Genomic DNA, 19,700 nt, shown 5'->3' on the forward strand with positions numbered 1-19,700 from the left:
TATCTGTGTTTATGCTCACCAGCACAGATCACACAGCAGGGGAACAATTTTTTCAGATAGACCATGACAGCTAAGTCCAGCCTACTTGTGCTGTGACACTGAACTGGAATACTAAAGACCCTGACCCAAAAAACAGTGGCAGCACCACTGCCAGTCCAGCTGGTTTCCTCTCACACGTTTGTTGCTATAGGCACAATCTCAGAAGAAACTAGTGTTGGGTTCACACACACACATCCTGCCCTTTGGCATAAACAACACTGAGCTTCTCATAACCTAGAGGCCTGTTGAAAATACAATGGCAGCCTTGAAAAAATGTCTAACAATTGACTACCATCCAAGACCAGAGGTCAACACATGTCAGGAACGAGAGCTAAAGAAGTAGCTCTGCTTCTGATAGTGGGCTGAGGTGATCATGGGAAGAGAGAAGAAAGCTGTTGGCTCACACCTTCTGTTCCTCAATATCCTCCAGAGGCCCAGAATATTCTGGAAAACAGACAGGACTTCCCATATCACCTGTGAAAAATTACCCTATGGGCCAGAAAATAAGAGAAAAATCTGTAGATAGACAATCTGTCTCATTTATCATACTAGCATGTGCTTGTGACCAGAGTCAGCTAAAGTCAGCCAGGCTTCTGAGTAGCTAGTTACAAGCATTTTGCTCTCTATCCTTAAGCAACAAGGCAGCAAGGTCAGGCCAGCTTCTCCAAGGAGCTGACAAACTGTGACACTACTCTTCTCTCTTCTCACTATCCCAGGTACATTGCTTGTTTTGTTTTTGAGGGCATGGAACCAGATTTAAATGAGAAGAAAAAAATCCCAGCAAATCATGTTCTACCCAACACAACTAGTTTGGTTTTTTTTAGAGGGCAATTACTGCCAGTTTTAATACACGTCTTAATGAAGACTGATTCATGAGCTGACTCCCTTATAAGGGCTTTGTAGTTAAAGAGACTGGGAATAGGAACCTTGTTAAAATAAAGCTCTACTGAGCATTTTGCATTTCAAGACAGTTACCTCTTATGACTTTCTCTATTTCGTTCTCTAATTAAAAGGTTAGCAAACATGAACAGGGAGCATTTTACAGAACATGGGGAACCTTAGGTTTCTGCGCTTGAGCCCTGAACTGAATTTAACTACTCAGAGACTGTCAGTGATATAACCATGGCACATTAACCCCTACACAAATGCTCCACTGGTAGTTACAAAAGTTCTTTCAGCAGCACCATGTGAATATTAGCCCTGTAATCTGTGAGCTGTGCAAATTCGTGGCTATCATTTCTCCGTCTCTGTCCTCACTGCTGGGCTCAGCAAACACCTGGGTCTAAATAGTGGCAAGCATCAGAATCTAGACACATGCTTGCAGGAAAAATGTTGTAGCAGTCCAAAAAAGGGTAATGGGTTTATTGGTGGGTAAGTAGAGATCCGAGCCCTCAAACCAGAATTATTGTTTCACTCCCTTCCTTCCATCATTGTGATGGTCCTGACAGAAGACTGGTAAGAATAATCCCCAGAATTTCTATGAAGCACAGACAGAAGCTCTAGCTGCAACAAACAGCATCAGCAAAATATCAGTAGGTTCATGCTGTTACCACCCACCAGCTGCACCATTAAAGGGTGTCTGCTCATAAGGAGAACATGAGAAAGGGATGCCCAACAGTGCCATGAAGGTAGACAAGGGGTGATTACGGCTCTGTGCAGGGTGATAGCATGGACATGAACCACCCGGTGCCTTCAGAGAGAAGCTAGATTGGAGTTTGTGCGGTGAGGAAAACAGGAAAGAAAGCATTATGAGGTCTAAGGCATGCTCATCTTATATGGAATATGTAAAGCATTCTTGATCCCGGGCATGACTAAACAAACAAAATCCCCTTTGTCCATTTGTCCCTTCAAGACACTGCAGCAGTGCTGAAGCTGAGACAAGTGATGCCAATCAGATCCTCCTGTTAGGCACCACATTTTAGATGAGGATAGTCTGATCCTGGTGGACGCATCTCAAGAGACAGTTCCTAAGCTCTCCCGTTAAGCGGTTGTAGTGCTATCTTAGCAGAAAAGTAAATCAAAGAGATAACATTCTGACATGAGGATTCTTGGCATGAGGAAAAAAAAGGAGACTGAAAGAGAAGACAGAGTCCATGTCTGTGCCTGCGAGCTATTGAGACGAAAGAAAATTAACCATTAAAGTTGTTATGAAAACACGGTTAAGAAGAGGCAAAGAAAAGAATATGAAATCATGTGTGTGTCTCAGATACTTTCACATTTCAAATGGCACTCACACCATATGAAATTAAGTATGGCCTTCCCCATAATGTGAGCCATCTTTAAGCCAAGGCCTTCTAGAACCTTCAAGGTCTTCAAATTATATATATATTCTATGGTATCTCTGATTAATCCTTCTCAACAGACAAAAAATTCCCTACAAAGACAAATAGCACTTTATTCATATAAAATATTTGAAGATGGAGCAGTGTGATCTTTCTCTTTTGCTCCAAGTGAACTGTACTTGGAGCAGATCTGGCCTTTGTGATAACTAATGAACTGAGTTATCAGCCTTGTACACTGTCTCCCAGAACATCTCCATACTGCTTCCTTACCAGCCCATTCCTTCCTGATAGGAACAAGGAATTTTGTTCAGCACAAATGCAAGAAGGAGGATTTACGAAGGCCCTTGTCCATCAGCTGTTCTTTCCCTGAGAAAGTTCTTATAGTCCAAGATATGAAAGGAAGATTTTGCCATAGATGGGCACTGCTTTCCTGTTTTGCTGAAGCCAAATGGGAAGCCAGGCAGATAAGGACAGCAGCTAACTCACACTGCAGAGACCAAACTCTCCAGCTCTGAGATGGCTTTCAAAAACTGAAGTGGTAAGTGAGCAGCAAGACACTGCAGCTTAAATTGGGTAATGGGATTTTCAGAAGAGGAATGGGTTGGCTTCCCCTGCCCTGCCATCAAGAAATGTATTTACAGAATCAGTTTTCCCCACTGTCAGAGACAGAAGTACCAGGAGAATTCCCACTGGTTTTTTTCCACCTGGTTAAGTCACATGCTTGAATGTGCAGGTGGCAACAGTGATGCCATAACACAGCAACAAGCCATGCTCAGCATCCAGCCCAAAGAGACAGAAAGTACTCTCCTCCTGGCACTTGGAGTCCCTGCATAAATCTGATGCTGGGTTCCAATCACAACTTCATCCCTGCTGCAGATATCTCCCCAGAGATATTTGCCTAAAAATGTAATAGATTCTATATGTTTTCAGGGTGTGTGGGTTCTTACTGGATCCTTTCACTCTTTAAACTTTATGGGAAGAGGAATTTTGCTTTCCAGGCTGTCCTGCACTGAACAGATTTGCTTTTGGTTTGTTCCCTGTGCCTTAAGGGAGAGGAGAGAAGAGATGAAGAAATTTACACAACACTAAGCCAATGTCAGTTTTCATTAACTATAGTGTTTTTAGCATGGACCACATGCTACCTGGCTGTCATTAACTTAAAGGGCAATTTTACTACCAAAGATTGCAGGATGGGAGCTCCTCCTACCTGGATGACTTATTTACCCTCCTAATGCCTCTAATGATTTATCAGAGAATTTGCACTGCATGAAAGTTATAAATAATGCAAAAGAGTCAATGTGTTTCATGTATTCACTTCAAACAAAATATCAACCACGTGACCTTGCATTTGCTGACTTTGGACTTCTTTTGGATTTAAAGCTTATTTCAAATCTTTTACAAACTAGACTACAAACATTTTTTTATCTTGCAATTAAATGCACACCTTTTCATTGAATCACTTTTGCATTCCATTCTGCCAGCCAAGGCTACTATGAAATCTGTCACCCAAAAGCTACTAAACCAAATGTTTGTTACTTAATCCTAATCATAATTTACAACTAACTAGTAAGGCAAAAAATAAATTACTTTATCAGCTCCACTCTCTTTACATCTGCTTTATTCCCAACTGTAACATAACCAGTTATAATTGAGTTGCAGTTTAATCAACTAAGTGGGCCACCCTGTGAGGAAAAACGGAGGGAAAAAAAAAGAAAAAGAGAGGAAAAAAAAGAAGAGAGAATCTAGGTCACTCTGTTCTGAAGACAGCAAAATAGATAATTGCTTCACTCCACAGCATCCATGCTGCACTTGAGGTATGTTTGAGATCTTATGTAACTAATACCATCCCTAGGTTAGCCAGACCATCCCTAATAAAATGCCATAAATATCTCTTCCATGCACACGAAGGTGATGGATCTGACTTATCCTTTTCAGACTGTGTGAAAACAAGAAATATTCCAAGCTATGAGGTTTTGATGGGAATTCTGTGAGTTTTTAAGAGGAAGAAGACTCCTTCAATTATTTCATTTGCATCTGCAAGGAATTAATAAAAATGCTAGTCTTCAGCTGCTGTAGATTGACAGATCTCTGTCAAGAAAAATAGCTGAAATTTCTAAATTACATTTTGCTGTATTAAAGAAGTGCCTGTGAGTGCCCAGGACATTGTTGTGCAGAATCGAGTGCTGAGTTTCCCTGGCCACCCAGAGACCATCCCTGTTGGGCTAGATTAGTTCTACTGTCTTTTAGTTAGAACTGATTTTTTGAGCACATGAAAATTACCCAGTATAGAAGGATCTTGTACAGTACAAAGCAAAATATACACTAAAGTGATCCCTAAATAAAAAACAGACAAATAACTACATAAGAATTAATAATAAGACAAGATGCCCATAACAGAGTGAAAAAATTAATGGGTGTTGTTAACTCAGGGCAGCCAACTGGAGTAAAAACAGGATTGAAACTGACATACTCTACATTTAAACCAGCAAGCGGATTCACTATGTGAAGGAAAGTCAAAACTTTGCACTTTGACTTCACTTTCTTGTGTGGAAACAGAACATTCTTGTTTGTGGTAGCAGTCGAGAGGATGCATTTTACCCACCTATTCTAAGCTGCTGTTATTGCATCTGCCAGCATAGCAGGAGCACATGCAACTGTTTTGGAGGAGAGGTGCTGAGTACCAGGCAGGAGTACCACCTGAAAAGTTCTACCAGATGACATTCAAAACACAAAACCAGAAGCCCCAATCAAGTACCTCAGCCATGAGGCAAGTCCTCAGCAGGGACAAGCCACATGACCAAAAAATGTTTTAGACACCTGGACATGGTGCTCAGAGAGATGTGGGATCTCTGCTTCCCACAACGTTCATTGGCAATATAATAAGATGCACAATCAGAAGAATGGGATGGCACATTCATCCTCTTCCAGAAGCCAACATCTTGCAATGGCAGTGACCTGTTTTCTACCACTCACCTGCGTGCTCTTGCTGAAGGTTTTGGTTGGGTAGGCACTCCTGAAACAGTCAGGCAGTTTGAAGGAGACTTGGTTGAAAAGTTATCAGCCATGGGGAAGGAGCCTCACAAGAGACATCTGAGCCCAAGAGATTCAGTCGTGTATATAAAACATGAATCTTTCTCCTAGTGCTGGGCCAGCACAAGGCACCCTCTGAAATCGCTGCCTAGATAAGAGTGACTTATGACCTAAGTCATCCTGTAATGTGAGCCTGGATCTTGCATATTGAGATAGCAGAGAGCAGGTAACAAACTATGGAGCATATCTGAGTCTAACAATCAGGAAAATAGTAAATATTGGTACTGAGGAAGATGGAACACCTCATTTTCAGACAACTGTTCAAAACCAGGGAGAGATCCCAGAGAAACACCTAGTTCTTAAATTACTTTGGTCTCAACTGAAGTATAAAACCAAAAAATTACAAAATGCATCGAAAACAGCTGTTTCCATGTAAATTGCAGGTAGAAGTCACCATGGAGGGAATTTCAAGCCATGCTTGTAATATGAAACTCAAAATTCTTACCTGGGCTGAAACACCACAGCTGGAAAGATATCCAGTATAGCCATCTGTTCTAGAAATTAATTTGTAAATCCACCAAGTCCTTTGAAATAAAAGTACTTTCAATCTGAATCCAAAAGCTGATTTCAAATCATCCATGGGCATGGACATAATATAGCTGGCTAACCTCTTCTTTTATAAAAACACAAAGGGGCTAAAATGTTTTCAGAAAAGGGAAAATTTACCTCAGCTCTGTAATTCACCTAGAGGAACACAATGCTGGCTCCCACTAAGCTAGGTTTCCATTCTAACACCATTAGATGTTATCACAAATTGGAAAAAAATCAAAATTTAGGGTAAAAACTAAACCACATTTTAGGTAAATTCTGTTATTATGGACAATCTTACAAATGAAGACTCAAAGACATGAACTCTCTATTGAGATACTCAGGACCAATAATTATTTTCTGCTTCATTGGGCCCTACCTCTCTGAGCATGTACAATTATTTCAAATGCACCCAAGACTCAGCTTCCATTTCTTCCTTCTTGCTGCAGCAGCAGGATTCCCCAGAGAGAGCACCTCTCTTCCCTCCCACAAGTCAAGCGACAATAATTACTGACTCAGGGATGCTCATGGCCAATTTATTCACATTATCCTTTTACCAATATTGTCCCTCATGTTAAGTAGTTCTTCCTTCACTGCAGTGTTCACCTCTCTCATGTATTTAGAGAGAGTAGTGGTGTCCCTGCTTAACCTTTTTCCTCAGCACTTTAATCTATCTCCATGCAATTATAAATTTTCTTTCATGCACCTTTTAATCTTGTCCTTTTGCAGCCTGGGTGACATGGAACAGAATCATCTGATATTTAAAGGAAAATACAAAGGAGAAAGTTACAATTGTCAAGAAAAGGGGTTTTTTTAAGTATACAAAATTCAAACAAACAAACAAAAACACAAATCAAAAATTTAAAATACTCATCTGTTTCTAATGAAATGAAGATCTTTTTTCTAAATATCCTTCCAATCACTTTTATTCCCAGCTACAACTGTGGAGAGGAGGAACTATATACCTACATCTGCAAAATCTCTGAGTACTTTCTCCTTCTCTTCAATTTTTTTACTTACTTGTATTCTGTTTGGGATTTTTTTAAAATCTGAGGGAAATTACAAAGAGAATTCTAATTCACAAAGAGCAAAACATTTCACTCAGACTCAAGGAAGAGTAACATGCATAAACTTAACTTCAACATAAAGTAAATAACTGCCAGAGATTAGAAAATACATTGGTTTGGACATGAGGTCTTAGTCTCATGTAGTCTTTCATGTTTGCAAGATGTCTTGTTTTATTGATTGCTGAGAAAAAAAAAAAGAAACAAACTTAGGTGTTTAAATCTTTTTATTAGAAAAAAAACCAACACAGCCTTAGTAAAACCTTTCCAAAGTCGTCTTGCAAATTAAGATTTTGATTAATATATGCTTTTTCAAAGAATTCAAGAAACAGGCACACCTAGGACCAGCACTGGTACAGAGGCCAGGCAGTCCCACACAGCTCCTGCCCCTTCAGGCAGTGTGCAGAAAGTCTCACACTGTATGCAGTAACACCACGGCAGTGAAGTAGAAACAGCAAGTTCCATTACCAATATCAAGTCAAGGACAAATTTTCAAGTCCATTAAGTTCAGCTCTGTCTAGCACTAAGAAGCAGAAGGAGTGATAGAAGGACAGAAGAACAATGTTCACTTCCCATGAAGGGAAGGTCAGCGTTCAGAGCTGACCATGTGTCCAGTTGAGTCTGTTGTTTTCTTGGGATAATGGTGTCCTGTAATGCTTTCTATGCAAGGAGACTGGGAAAGACACCATTTAACACAGAGATCAAGTGATCTTCCCAAGCACACCCAGGGTTCTCCCACAGACAAGGCCAGCAACTGAGACAACAATCTCACACTCAGTTACCTTCAACAGAAGGTTCAAATGTCTTTTCTGCTGGTCAAATTTGCCTGAGCTCACCAGCAAAAACAAAAAAATTAGAGAGATCCAGGGACACAGAGACATGGCACAACTATTTGTCAGCATAGGCATTGACACACATTTCTTTCCCATCCTTTTTCCTTTAATTGTTGTCTGCCTCCCCTTCATTGTTCTAATTTTCTCAGGAGACTGAAGTTATCAAAACAGCTCCATCATTCCCTACTTGGATTTTTTTTTTGTTTGTTTGTTTGTTTGTTTGTTTCTTCCCTTATTTTCCACAGAAGGTAATTCACGGCCATTTGAATCCCAAATGTATGTTGATGTTGTTCTATGTTTGACATTCCTTCAAGGTCAGTATCACTGCAAATAACCACGAGACTCAAATCACAATGCAAAAATGTAAGTAGCTACTAAGTAAATTCATTCTTGTAGGTAATGACAAATTCAAATTGCAAAACGCTGCACAAAGTCAGCAGATTAAATTTGTTTTTTGTATTAATGCACTTCTGCAGTGACAGCATCCACCCAACTCAAAAACAACTCATTTAAAAATACAGGAGAAAGGGGAACAAAAAAAATAGTCCTCAAATTGCATAGGGTCGTTGTCAATTTGTCTGCAGCAGAGAGACACAATTTGTTTGAAGTATTTTGTTTCTAATATGCACTGTGATTTGTACCAGTGACAGATCACTAGTAGCCTTTGCCATGTCTGTAATTGCAGCTGTTACCCTTTAACAAACCACATGAGCATGTGTTCAGCAATCGGTTGAAATTTTCAGCCTTCTCAGCAATGTTCTACATCTTGAGACACCTACTCCAGACCCAAAAACTAACCTGAGAGAAACATAACTGACTATTCCAAGCTCTCACAATCAGACTGTATGTGAGAAAGTATGATGGCAACCAGCAAAGTGCTCAAAGCAGTAAGTTAGCAAATATTAAAGGTGCTGTGTTGCCTTGATCAAGCACTTTATTTCAGCACATGGAATTAATATACAAAGGCAGTGCAGAGGTGCAGCCTCACCTCAAATAAGAGCATCCAAAGCTAAGGCAGAGTACTTTCTGCCCCACCACTGAAAGAGGAGCAGAGACAATTTGAAAGAGCTTTCAGCGTGCTGCTGAGGGTCTTTACAGTTGTTGGAAGTCGGCATAGCAACTCTGCAGTTTTGAGGGGCTAACATACCAGTTACCACTTCATGAACCATATCCTCTCTCCAATGGCCTGAAAAACTACGAATTCTCACCCTAGGTAACACAAGAGCCTGTACTTGTGTCTGAGTCTCAGCACCAGTGTCTATTCCCTCTCTTGTCTGAACACTATCACATAAAGTTCAGAGAGGGGACTTTGGCCATGAAACAGAAGAACGTGCCTTTTGCACATAGCCCTCTGACATGAGACAAGCCAATGGCAAAACACTAGAGATCTGTCCCTTTCTTTCTGACAGCCTTCCCTGCTCATTGCCACTCCTCTTCCAGACTTTCTCAACAATTTGGCAGATTTCAAACACTGCTGGAGGACTTCTCATCTCCATTCAACTGCCACATGTAATTTCCTGTGATACCATCTTGTTGCCAGCGTGGATTTCTGTGCTGTTGCCTTTGGGGGCTTGCCCCAGGATGAAAGAGACATTCCCATTTCTGTAAGGGCAGGATGCCTTTCTTCCCTTAGTGGAGAGTGTTTGCAGAGGTTACTCAGAGCTTTTGGAGCGCTGTACTTACTCCAGTGCTGACAAATACAGACCATACAGTCTTGACTTCAATCCAGCAAGATTTCTAAACTCAGGTAGCCTTCATAGATTTGATTTCACAGCTTTACAAATTCAAACCTTACCCTTCTAGTGAGAGAAGAAAGCCCTCCCATGTACATCAGCCTTCATATACATCAGTCTTCTCTAATGTCTGTGCTTTTGCATGAGCAAGTGAGTGAGTATGTCTCCACGGCTAACAGTTGAACTACATCCTGAACTTCCCTCTCCTTAAGAACCAACACAAAGGCAAGCCAGTAGCTTATATTTAGAGCATCCCATTTCACCAGGAAGATCTCAATAACTGTAATGCATCATCCATTAGGCTCCTGCCCAGCTCCAAATCCACTGCTGCAGATAGCATTTCCTATGCAGTGCAGGCTAAAATTTCAGCACTGACAAATCCTATTTGCACCAAAACCATGCAGCTGGCAAGAAACCACCACTTTGATTCTATTATGAAAGGTGAAAAAAAAAAAAGAAAAGTCAAAAAGATGCACTTATATAGCAACATATTTTAAAATCAAAAGCATGCAGGACTTCCTTCAAAGTGGACAGAAAAGCCAAGGAGAATCTTTTTTTTCTGCCGTGAATCAATCCTAGACCAACTACTTAAATATGTGAAATTTTGTTATTTCTTCCTCTCTGGGAGAGAAAAATTCCTGGTTATCCATGTCACTCCACTCCAAGCAGGCTTTTGAGAAGCAGATGGCCTGCAGCACAAATCTTAGTTAAGCTCTTTGTGGCCTACCTCTACAATCAGCTGAAGGTTGCACATTTCCTCCAAGGACACTTCAGTAAGCACACTGCTCGCAGTGCCTGCTTACAAGTAAGACAAACATAAGATCCCAGCAGACACAAGGGAAAGCTTTGTGAGATTCTAACAGCAACAGGCCAAACAGAGGCAAGCAAATATGAAAGGAAGCTTTCTCCAGAAAGGAACAGGAAAAATGAACCTGGTCAGTTTTTCATCTCCTGGTTTGGAGCATGGATGCAATAAATCAGCTGACCATCACTGTAGCTGTTTCTCTGGTATCATCTCAACAGCAACCATTTGCTTCCTTGGAAGACATCTTGCAACTTAAACAAATATCTCAAAGAAAATCTCTTTGCCACCAGTTTACATTAGGGAAAAAAACACTCGCAATACCATTCCTTGTGAAAATGTATGTAACAGATATGCCACCTACCCCAGGTTCCTGCCTCCTGTCACTGGATCCCAGGAAGAAGGGATCAGCACCTCTCTCTCCACTTCCTCTCTTCAAAAAGCTGTAGAGACCAATGAGGTGACCCCTCTGCCTCCTCTTCTCCAAAACAGAAAAACCAGGTCCTTAGCCACTCCTCAGAAGACATTAATTCCAGCCCTTTCACCAGCTTTTTTGCCCTCCTCTGGATGTATCTGATGCCCTTTAAAATATTTTTAATTTGTGGGGCCCAGAATTACACACAACACAGGTGGAAGTTATCTGAGAATGAAAGTAAGTGGCCTCCCAACACCTATCACATGCTACAGTGGTCTTGAGATCTCATGTCTCTGGCCAGATTCTCTAGTCTTTGTGATTTGGATGCACCTGTCTGCAAAATGAAAGACCTCGTGCATTAAACGTTTCAAGGACTACAGACAAAAGAGATCCCAGAAGTCAATACCAGCACTATTTGTTAGCATTAGGACTTGCAGTTTTGCATTACAGTTTCTGTCCTGCTCCAGAACTTCACGCATTAACATAAGCAGTGGAGCACGGTCTAGTTGATGCATGAGGTCCCAGTGCAGCACAGAGGCTCAGCAGAGAACTGGAAATGTGAGAAACAAGAGAGTAAGCTGGAGAAGGAGAGCACAGAAACCTCTGTGTTTATTTCACAATGTGTTCCACCCTGAACAGGCCTGTATTGCCTTTGTCTGCACTCCATCTTGCTGACTTCTGCAGGAAAAATTAAGAACTTCATCCTCACTTCACAAGCTACTAAAGTCAGGCAAATGCAGCAGTAGAATATACAGAAGGTCACTGCTAAGATGTTAAACACTAGTGTGGTTTTCATTCAGGCTTATCTGGCATTCACACACCCTCACATCTTCCCTAATGTAAGCTTAGCACAGGAGCTGCTCTTTCAGAGCTTAAGTCACACAGCAACTTAAATCCCATTATCTTCATGAGGGCTTGGATCTCTGTCTGTCTTCAAGAACAAGGGGACTCCCTCTGAACTGTTTCATGATATACTCACCTGAAACAAAGTTCTGGTAAGGGACATGAAGTAGACAGTGTCCCGCTGCTGGCATGTTACAGACAGCAATCTGGTTGCATTTGTCTTGTGCCTATAGTATTTTAAGAATCCTTCTGAACCAAAACAAGTGTCCACTGATTCTTGACAGAAGAAGCAGACGTGAAGCAGAAGTCCCTGCTCTAAACTGCTGCCAGTGGATCAGCACCTGCCATTCTAACACCTGCATCTTTAAACCATGCCTGTATTATCTATCATAGTGAATATCTATCCAGAAACACAGATGTACCCTTCCTCCTAGTGCAGTTGCACTGCACTACGAATTCAATGAGTGCTGGAAGCACAAAGAAGAAATTTAGACAGTACTATTCATATGTGCAGTTACATGTGAAAGGATTTGCATTATTTATCCACAAGCTGACATTAAAAGAATTCAATATTGAAGGCAGACATTCCAACCTTTTACCATACACTTCTTGCAATTTCTCCCATTCGTGGCAATAAAAGTAGCACATTAAAAGGGCTCTCTGCAGCATCATATTTAGAGCTACTTTGTGTTCTGTATAACACAATTTCACAATATTCTGGTCTGCAGAATGTTGCTTTCTGCAGTAGGAAATCTCTCTCTTCAAACACACCACAATCCAACATTCCAGTAAATTCTCCTCACTTTCCATAGGTTTTCTCTTTTCTTTTCCATAAGAAAATATCTCAGACCATGGCCCTCAAATCATCCAGTAACAGAATGACACCCATAAGATCTTAATGAAGTTCATTGTCATTATTTCCAACCAGTTTCCCTACTTGTCCGGGCCAGCAGTGACAGAGGAAGTGATACAGTGCAGTACAACATGGGAGTCAGGTGTTCATGCACAATTTGCTTTCACACAAACTTAGCAAGAAATAAGCAATGCACAGTGAAAAGTATTACAGCTAAACTCCTTCAGGACCCATTCCAGATCCTCCAGTTCCTGCTCTCTCCTGGGAAATCATATACATTGGTTTTGATAACATTAGCCCAGCTCTTACCTGGCTTGTAAAATATAGTCATTAAATGATTCTGATTGTCTTCATTTAAAGAACTGTCACAGGAACAGCAAAGTGACAAATCACCCTGGCTACACACCTCTGTCAATGTCTGTGAGGCAGCAGGATCAGAGGTACAAAATATCCCCTTGCTGTTACTTCTGTGGGAGAAGAAGCAGCAATTTTAAGCCTTTAACCTCTTGCTACTTTTTTCTTGTTTCACACAGCTAATAAGCGTCATTACTTCTACACCGCTTCTGTCACTGTCAGACAATAAATAGTGACTTCCATATAGGATGTTGAAAGTTCTGAGAAGCACAAAAAACAAAAACAAACAAACAAAAAAAAAAAAAAAAAAAACAAAAACAAAAACAAAAACAAAACCAAAAACAGCTACAGAAAGAAATCAACCAAATAACCTACTATTTTGTACTGTTTTTCCTGGACCACAATCCCCACTGCTAATGAAAGGGTCAAGGATTTTGCCATGAAGAGGCCATGGATTTAAAAAGACACTTTTCAAGCTGGTCAACCTTCAGGCAGAAACTCTACTGCCAACACAGCAGCAAAATCCCAGTGCTGGCACAGCAGAGGATGACCTTCCACTGCACAGGAACAGTAGACTTCTGCACACCCTCTTTAACAACAAGCCAGGGAAAGGATACATTCTACTTCAGCAATGCAATAACCTGTCAAACGGATTTCACAAAACCTAAATAGCCTAATCAAACTTTCAAACAAAGCAACTTGTCACCACATAACTGCCTTTCCTTGGCTGCTAACTTGCCAGCTTAGCTCACCTATCTTTCAAAATTACTTGTGTCCTTCTTCCCCTATGGACAAAACTCCAAGGAAAAGCAAATCTAATCATTCTGTGCCATTAGAGACAAGGCTAATATCCTCATAAGTTTGCTTCAAAGGCAATGGCAAAACTCCCACAGAAGCATTCTGCTAAGGTTAGTCCTACTGCTAGAGAACAGCAGGAGTGAGCATCTTCTTCAATAAGGTGAGTGAGGAGGCGGGAGAATGATGTTTTTCTATCAGTACCACATTTGACCACTCCCTATGACAAAACCTGGCTCCAAACTCCTGCAATGGTTCAGAGACCTGCCTAGGCCTGTACAGTAGAGAAAGGTTTTCAAATCCAGGGTCTCAGCTATCATAAGCTCTGGCCTAAGCTTCATTTTACGGCTGTACACTGGGAAGAAAAAATGACTTATGAAAATGACATACCCATTATGCTCTGCCAAGGACATCCAACTGGCCCTCAGCCTTTGTGAATTTTTACCATCTGAGATAGTTGAAGGGTTAAGCTACCTTAGCTGTAGGTGTTCGGTAAGCAGAATCTATAGGAGGTCTGATTCTTTGTAAATTAGAGGGGACCTTAATGAAAAAATTGCAGTATTTTTTCCTTTCTTCTAAGAATACCATAAGAGATTATGAGAATGGTATAAGAACTTTAGCACCATTCAAAAAATCCTATCAAACAGAACATTGAATTCAGAGGTGCTCTGGGAAAAGCCATATTAAACTAAAATCAAAAAAGCCATGAAATCCACCCAAAGACCTCCCAGAAAGTGAGGATAATAAAAATGGTCACTAGCACATCAGACCATGTACCCTACCTAAAGCAAGCCTGTCAGCTAGAGGATTGGTGCTCTGCTCAGTTTGACCATCTTTGTGGACACAATTCACAGATTATTTTGAGTTGGAAGGGATCCAGAAGGATCATTGAGTCCAACTCTTAAGTAAATCTCCCTTTGGATATCAGAACTGGCAGACAGAAAGTGTTCTGGCCCCAAAACTAAGGAAGCAAACTATAACCTTACTATAACCTTTAGTCCTTGGTTTGCTGTGCCAGTCTGGCGAGCTTGGATGATTTGCATCAGCTTGGGCTTTAACTCCAGGGAGAAACCAGTGTCCAAAACCAGCTTTATTTTCTGTATTATATTTGCACTGGGAGATCTTGTTTTATCTTGTTGAAATTATTTGTAATTTAAAAATAGGACTCTGCTTAATGAATTAGCATTTCCTGGATTTTACCACTCTGCAGAGACTTCTCCTTTATTGAGTGAGTGGGTAAGTTCCAGACACATTAAGTCATCTGGCAGAAGAGCTGGTGCCCTGGACAGCATCTCGACAGACATCAGGAGCTCAGACTTCACGAAAAGATGCTTTTTGAATTTACCTTCCCAGAAAGTCCTATTATCATACAAATCCTGACCTTGGCATACAACATCTTGTTAGAATGAAGGTCTGCCCAGGGTGAATGCTGTTAAGCACAGGCAGACACTGCTTCCAACTCATGTTAAGTCACCAAGGTGCAGAAAAAAGCAGCCATCGTAGATGTTATTGCTTTGCTGCAGTCCTCCTCCCCCCACCTTTAACTGCAGTCTGTAAGCAGTTATTTCCCTTTACTGGATTCATGGATCTCCAGCTGTAGTGGCTGTATCTCCAGTTTGCAGGTATATTAGTTCAATTCTGTGCAAGCAACCTTGCACTACAGCAAACAGTGCAAAGCCTGCACATCTTAACACTAATTCTCCTTCAAAACAGGCACTGAAGAGTGAAATGAAACATAGCACTGCTACCACACAAACCGCTACCTTCTCACGTAGATGTCTTCTTACCTCGCTACTTTGTGCAAACAAATCAGTCCCTTTCTTCTCTAGTTTGATTTCCCTATTCAAAATACCCCAACTAAAACTTTGGTTGCTTCCTCTGTTCTTAACTGTGAAAATTTCACTCCTCTGGTGAAAAACACCCACCACTTTCAGAAATGAAAACATTATTTCATGCCATGGGATAGAGTCCTGCAGTAAATGTTGAAGTTGTATATGACATCAATATCACTACCCATTAAACATTTACACAGCCCCATGATTCTACAGTTTCTTCAAAGAAAAAATAATGAAAAATGCACAAATGCAATAGAATACAAGAGAGAATGACCACCTTTCTCTGAGGCTGATACTTGAGTTCCCAACAGTATCCCGCATCACCTCAGTGATGCTTAGACCATTGCTTAGACCTAATGTCCAATTCAAGCAGCCTAGAAAGTAACTGTGGCAGAATAAAGGAACCTCATTCCCAAATACTTGTTCAGTGTTTTCAATTTCTCCTACACACATCCCTACTTTTTCTGTTTTACACCATTAGGTTACAACAATTCCTCACACACATAAGCTAATATACAGAAACCCATAGAAGATTTGCCTTAAATCCAGGCAAAGTGTGTAGGAATACTTTATTATCATTTCCCTCCTCATTGTGGCAGTGTTCTTACTAAAATAACTCTCAAAATATCAGAGACAGAAACTTCTGCACTGGGCATTTTTTATTCAGGATTTAGCCAGTATTTGGGGCAAAGAAGAAAGAAGGCTTACACACATAGACAAAGTGTCACTCTTTGGGCTTAGTCTGCCTAAACTAGTCTTTGTCCTTTATAATACCTGCCTCAGTGACATGGCATGAAGCAAATCAAGACTGGCACACTTCACAGCAGGATATGCATCCAGGTGGTAGGGTGCCAATTAGGCATGACCCAGGGCCAGCACACCCTGTATGGGAGGTCTCTTCTCTGACATTGGGCTTTGGTCTTTGCTTGTTGCTGCCCTCTCCTGCTCAGACTCTCCAAACACTCCACTCCAGGATCATGAAACAGAGACAGGCATACTCTTCCAAGTCCTCAATAAGCTATTCTAGGTGCAGACCCTACCATAGCAGACCATCCCCTCTCTTTCTGGGTGCAAAGGGGAGGGATAGGAGGGATTCAAGGCCCCTTCTTTGCCAATCACACTTACCTCCTAGAGCTTGTTTCATAACAAAATCCATGATTTGCTGCTTGGGGTCCTGCCCACCTTCACACCTCACATGCACAGAGACTGGGAATCCTTGGAAGGCAGCCTGCAAAGAGGCACAATCAAAACAGGAATAGTGTCTCTAGGAGAAGAAAAGGCTAATGCCTGATTTTCCTCAGCTCTCTCCCCACAGCTTTCCTCCCTTTGTCTGAGTGCAGACAAGTTTCCAGCCCTCCATCCTTTCAGACCCGGCTTTGCATGACAGGGTACCCGAGGAGCAGGGCTGCATGTTGGCGAGCGGTCAGCGGGTGGGGGGTCAGGGGTGCACGGCGGCTCCCCCAGACTGGGCAAGTGCCCGGGAGCAAGTGCGGAGGAGCAATGCGGTCCCCTTTCATGGCTTGTTTCCTGCAGACGGGCAGGAAGGAGTTAAACCTTTGAACTTTCTCGTTTCCCCGCCTGCTTCTCGCCCTCTCGGTTTTCAGAGGGTTTGCTCCGAGGTGGCAAGTCCGCCCGGGACCGCCGAGGGGGCATTTGAAGGTGAAGCGCTCTGCAAGTGCCCGAGAGAACAAGCGGGGGATGCTGGGCGATGAGGATGCGGATGCAGTCCGGGAGGCGGGATGGAAAGTCCCCACCGGAGCCCCTCGGAAAGCCCCCAGCGCAATGCCAGCGAGGGCTGCACCTCCTCAGGGTGAGCCGGGACGGCTCAAGGTTGAAACCGGCCGGCCCCAGGTGCAGCACAGCTCCGGCTGCAACATCCCACCCCCCGCCCGACTTGGGCACCGGGTCACAGCCGTGCCAGCCCCTGGAGGGACAAGAGCTGTCCCCGTCTCTGTGCGCCCGCACCCCGCCTCTCCTGTCTGCCCTTCCCGGCTCGGCACGGCCCGCCCGCCCCGGCGCCGATACCTCGCTCGGCGACAGGCGCTGTGCCGGGGCAGGCGGCTGCGGCAGGTGCCGGCTGCTGCGGCTCCTCTCGTCTCGCACGGGCTCCGGCCGGCGCCCGTGTGCCCGAGCCTTGCCGGGGAAGTTGCGGGCGCGGAGTCGGGGAGAAGGAATGAGTCCACAGCTTCTCCCTACTTTTCCCCCGCGCCCCTCTTTTTATCACAGCGTTTCCGGACCATCCCACCGACACGGTCCCTCCTTCCTCCTCCCCTCGTTGCGGGAGCTGGACTCTCTCCCTCCCCCTGCCTCCGGCTCCCCCGCCCCTTCCCTGCGCCGCCCTCGCCCCTCGGTGCTCGCCGCCGAGCAGGCCGGCCGCGTCCCCAAACCCCGCGGAGGGGTGCGGGTGCCTGCATGCGCGTCCCCCACCCCATCCCCGGCTGTCTCCAGCAACCAGGTGTCCTTGGGCTTTGCCGTGGGGGGAAGGAGGGGTGGCTGTCAGCCCGCTGTTGCATTTTGCAATTGGTTCCTTGCCTCTCCTCGGGAGTCAGTGTGTGTGCCAGGGGAAATCTCTGCAACCACGGCTTCCTGCAAAAGGGGGAGGGTGTGGGAGAGCGTTCTGCATCCTCTGTTCTGAGTCCTTCCCGGAGATCCCCTCTCATTCCCTAGGTCCTGGAACGAGTTGGAGAGGCAAGGAAGAAGACAGGGAGGGAGCAGACTTTCTCCTCCCTCTTGCTTCGGCTCGGATTAACTGTGGCCGGAGGAGAATCGCCGGCTGCTTGTCTCTGTGCTCTCGCTATCCAGGCTGGGGGGACGAGGCCGGGGAGAAGGGATGGGGTGGGGGGGGCGGTTTGGGGGGAAAGAGGAAGGTCGTCTCCCTGCGATTGCCGCTGAAGGACGCGAGTGCAGCGGTCCGTTGTCCAGCCCGGATTCGGGACGGCATCTGAAGGTGAGGAGGAAGCAGCTGTGTACGGTGCGAGCGCTACGTGGCAAAGCAGAGCAATATCCACTCCAGAGCACCGGCGCCCACCTTTAGGGATGCCGACAGCCGGCTTGGGGCTGGATGGGGAGGAGACGAGTTCTGCTGCTGATCCGCCCTTTTGTCGCTAGCAGGAGAGGTGGGACAACAACCCCCAAAGTAACCTATATGGGTCTAAAAGGAAGGAGGGGGCTAGAGAGGAATGCTGCCGGGGATGGGGAGCAGCGGGGAGGCGCTGGCACGGCCCGCGGGCGACGTCGTCTGAAGGTCACGAAGGACGCCGGGGCCGCACCTGGCGCCGTGCGGAAAAGCACGCAGATCCAGCAGGCACGGCAGGCCAGCCAGTGCCTCCCGGGGCAGCGAGCCGACCATCGGGGCTCTGCAGAGCTTTCAGATGCCAGCTGCAGATGCGGGAGCGCAAGTTTCTGCACTCAGGGCAGTGTCTGCCACCTGGGTCTGCCTCAGTGCCCCAAGCCTGTCAGTGTTTCAAAGGCATTTGGATAATGCCCTTTATAACACGTTTTAATTTTCTATAATCCTAAAGTGATCGGACAATTGGACTAGATTGCCTTTTTAGGTCCCTTCCCCTGAACTGTTTGGTTCTATTCTATAGCCTCCCAGAAAACCACTTTTGCAGCTGACACTAATGTTAGTCTAAGAAATTCACCTGGGTGAGCATGTGCTGCACTTTTTCTAACAAGTTTCAGAGACGAAAAAATAATACCAAGACAGGGTGGAAAACCCTCTTGTAACTTACCCCCAGAAATTACCATTCAAAATGCATAATGCAGTATTTTTGATGTTTTTTTATACATAATATGACACACATAACGTGTGTCAGCACAGATTACTGTGCCCAAGAAATGAACCTGGGAGCCTGCTAGAGCTCTGTACCTGGGTTTCTGTGCTATTATCACAGTATTTCCAGATCTATGGTGTCTCCCGAAGTTTCTACATGACTTTGAGCAGGGTTTATAGTTTGGGTCAGTCATATCACACCTCACATTCCATTGTCTTCGAGAGAAGGACAGTGTCCCCACCCCAGACTACCAAACTTCCATACACACACCTTGCTCATCTCCCGGGGTCTGGGAAGGGACAATTCAAATACCCTCAAACAGAAGGATCAGAAAAGTGTGAGCTAAGAGTTAGAACACCCAATTGCCTAAAATCAGCTTTCTTCTTCCTATTTTGGGAACCCTGGACCATGCTACATCAAGGAGCCCCTGCAGCAGCTGAGGGTCAGCATAGCCAAGT

At 43.9% G+C, this 19,700-nt stretch overlaps 1 protein-coding gene across 1 annotated transcript in view; it reads right to left on the reverse strand.

Annotated features, from left to right (window-relative positions):
• CPLX1 (complexin 1) overlaps positions 1 to 17,713 on the reverse strand; it is a 107,776-nt gene extending 90,063 nt beyond the window's left edge. Inside the window, exons 1-2 of the mRNA XM_064402670.1 lie at positions 17,492 to 17,713; positions 16,592 to 16,694 (exon numbers count right to left, since the gene is read on the reverse strand). Of these exons, the coding sequence (XP_064258740.1) occupies positions 16,592 to 16,622 (31 nt within the window). The 5' untranslated portion in view covers positions 16,623 to 16,694; positions 17,492 to 17,713. The remainder of the gene's footprint in view (positions 1 to 16,591; positions 16,695 to 17,491) is intronic.
• Positions 17,714 to 19,700: the final 1,987 nt, after the last annotated feature.

The sequence above is a fragment of the Passer domesticus genome, chromosome Z (genome assembly GCF_036417665.1).
Source record: "Passer domesticus isolate bPasDom1 chromosome Z, bPasDom1.hap1, whole genome shotgun sequence".
In the NCBI taxonomy this organism is placed as follows: domain Eukaryota; kingdom Metazoa; phylum Chordata; class Aves; order Passeriformes; family Passeridae; genus Passer; species Passer domesticus.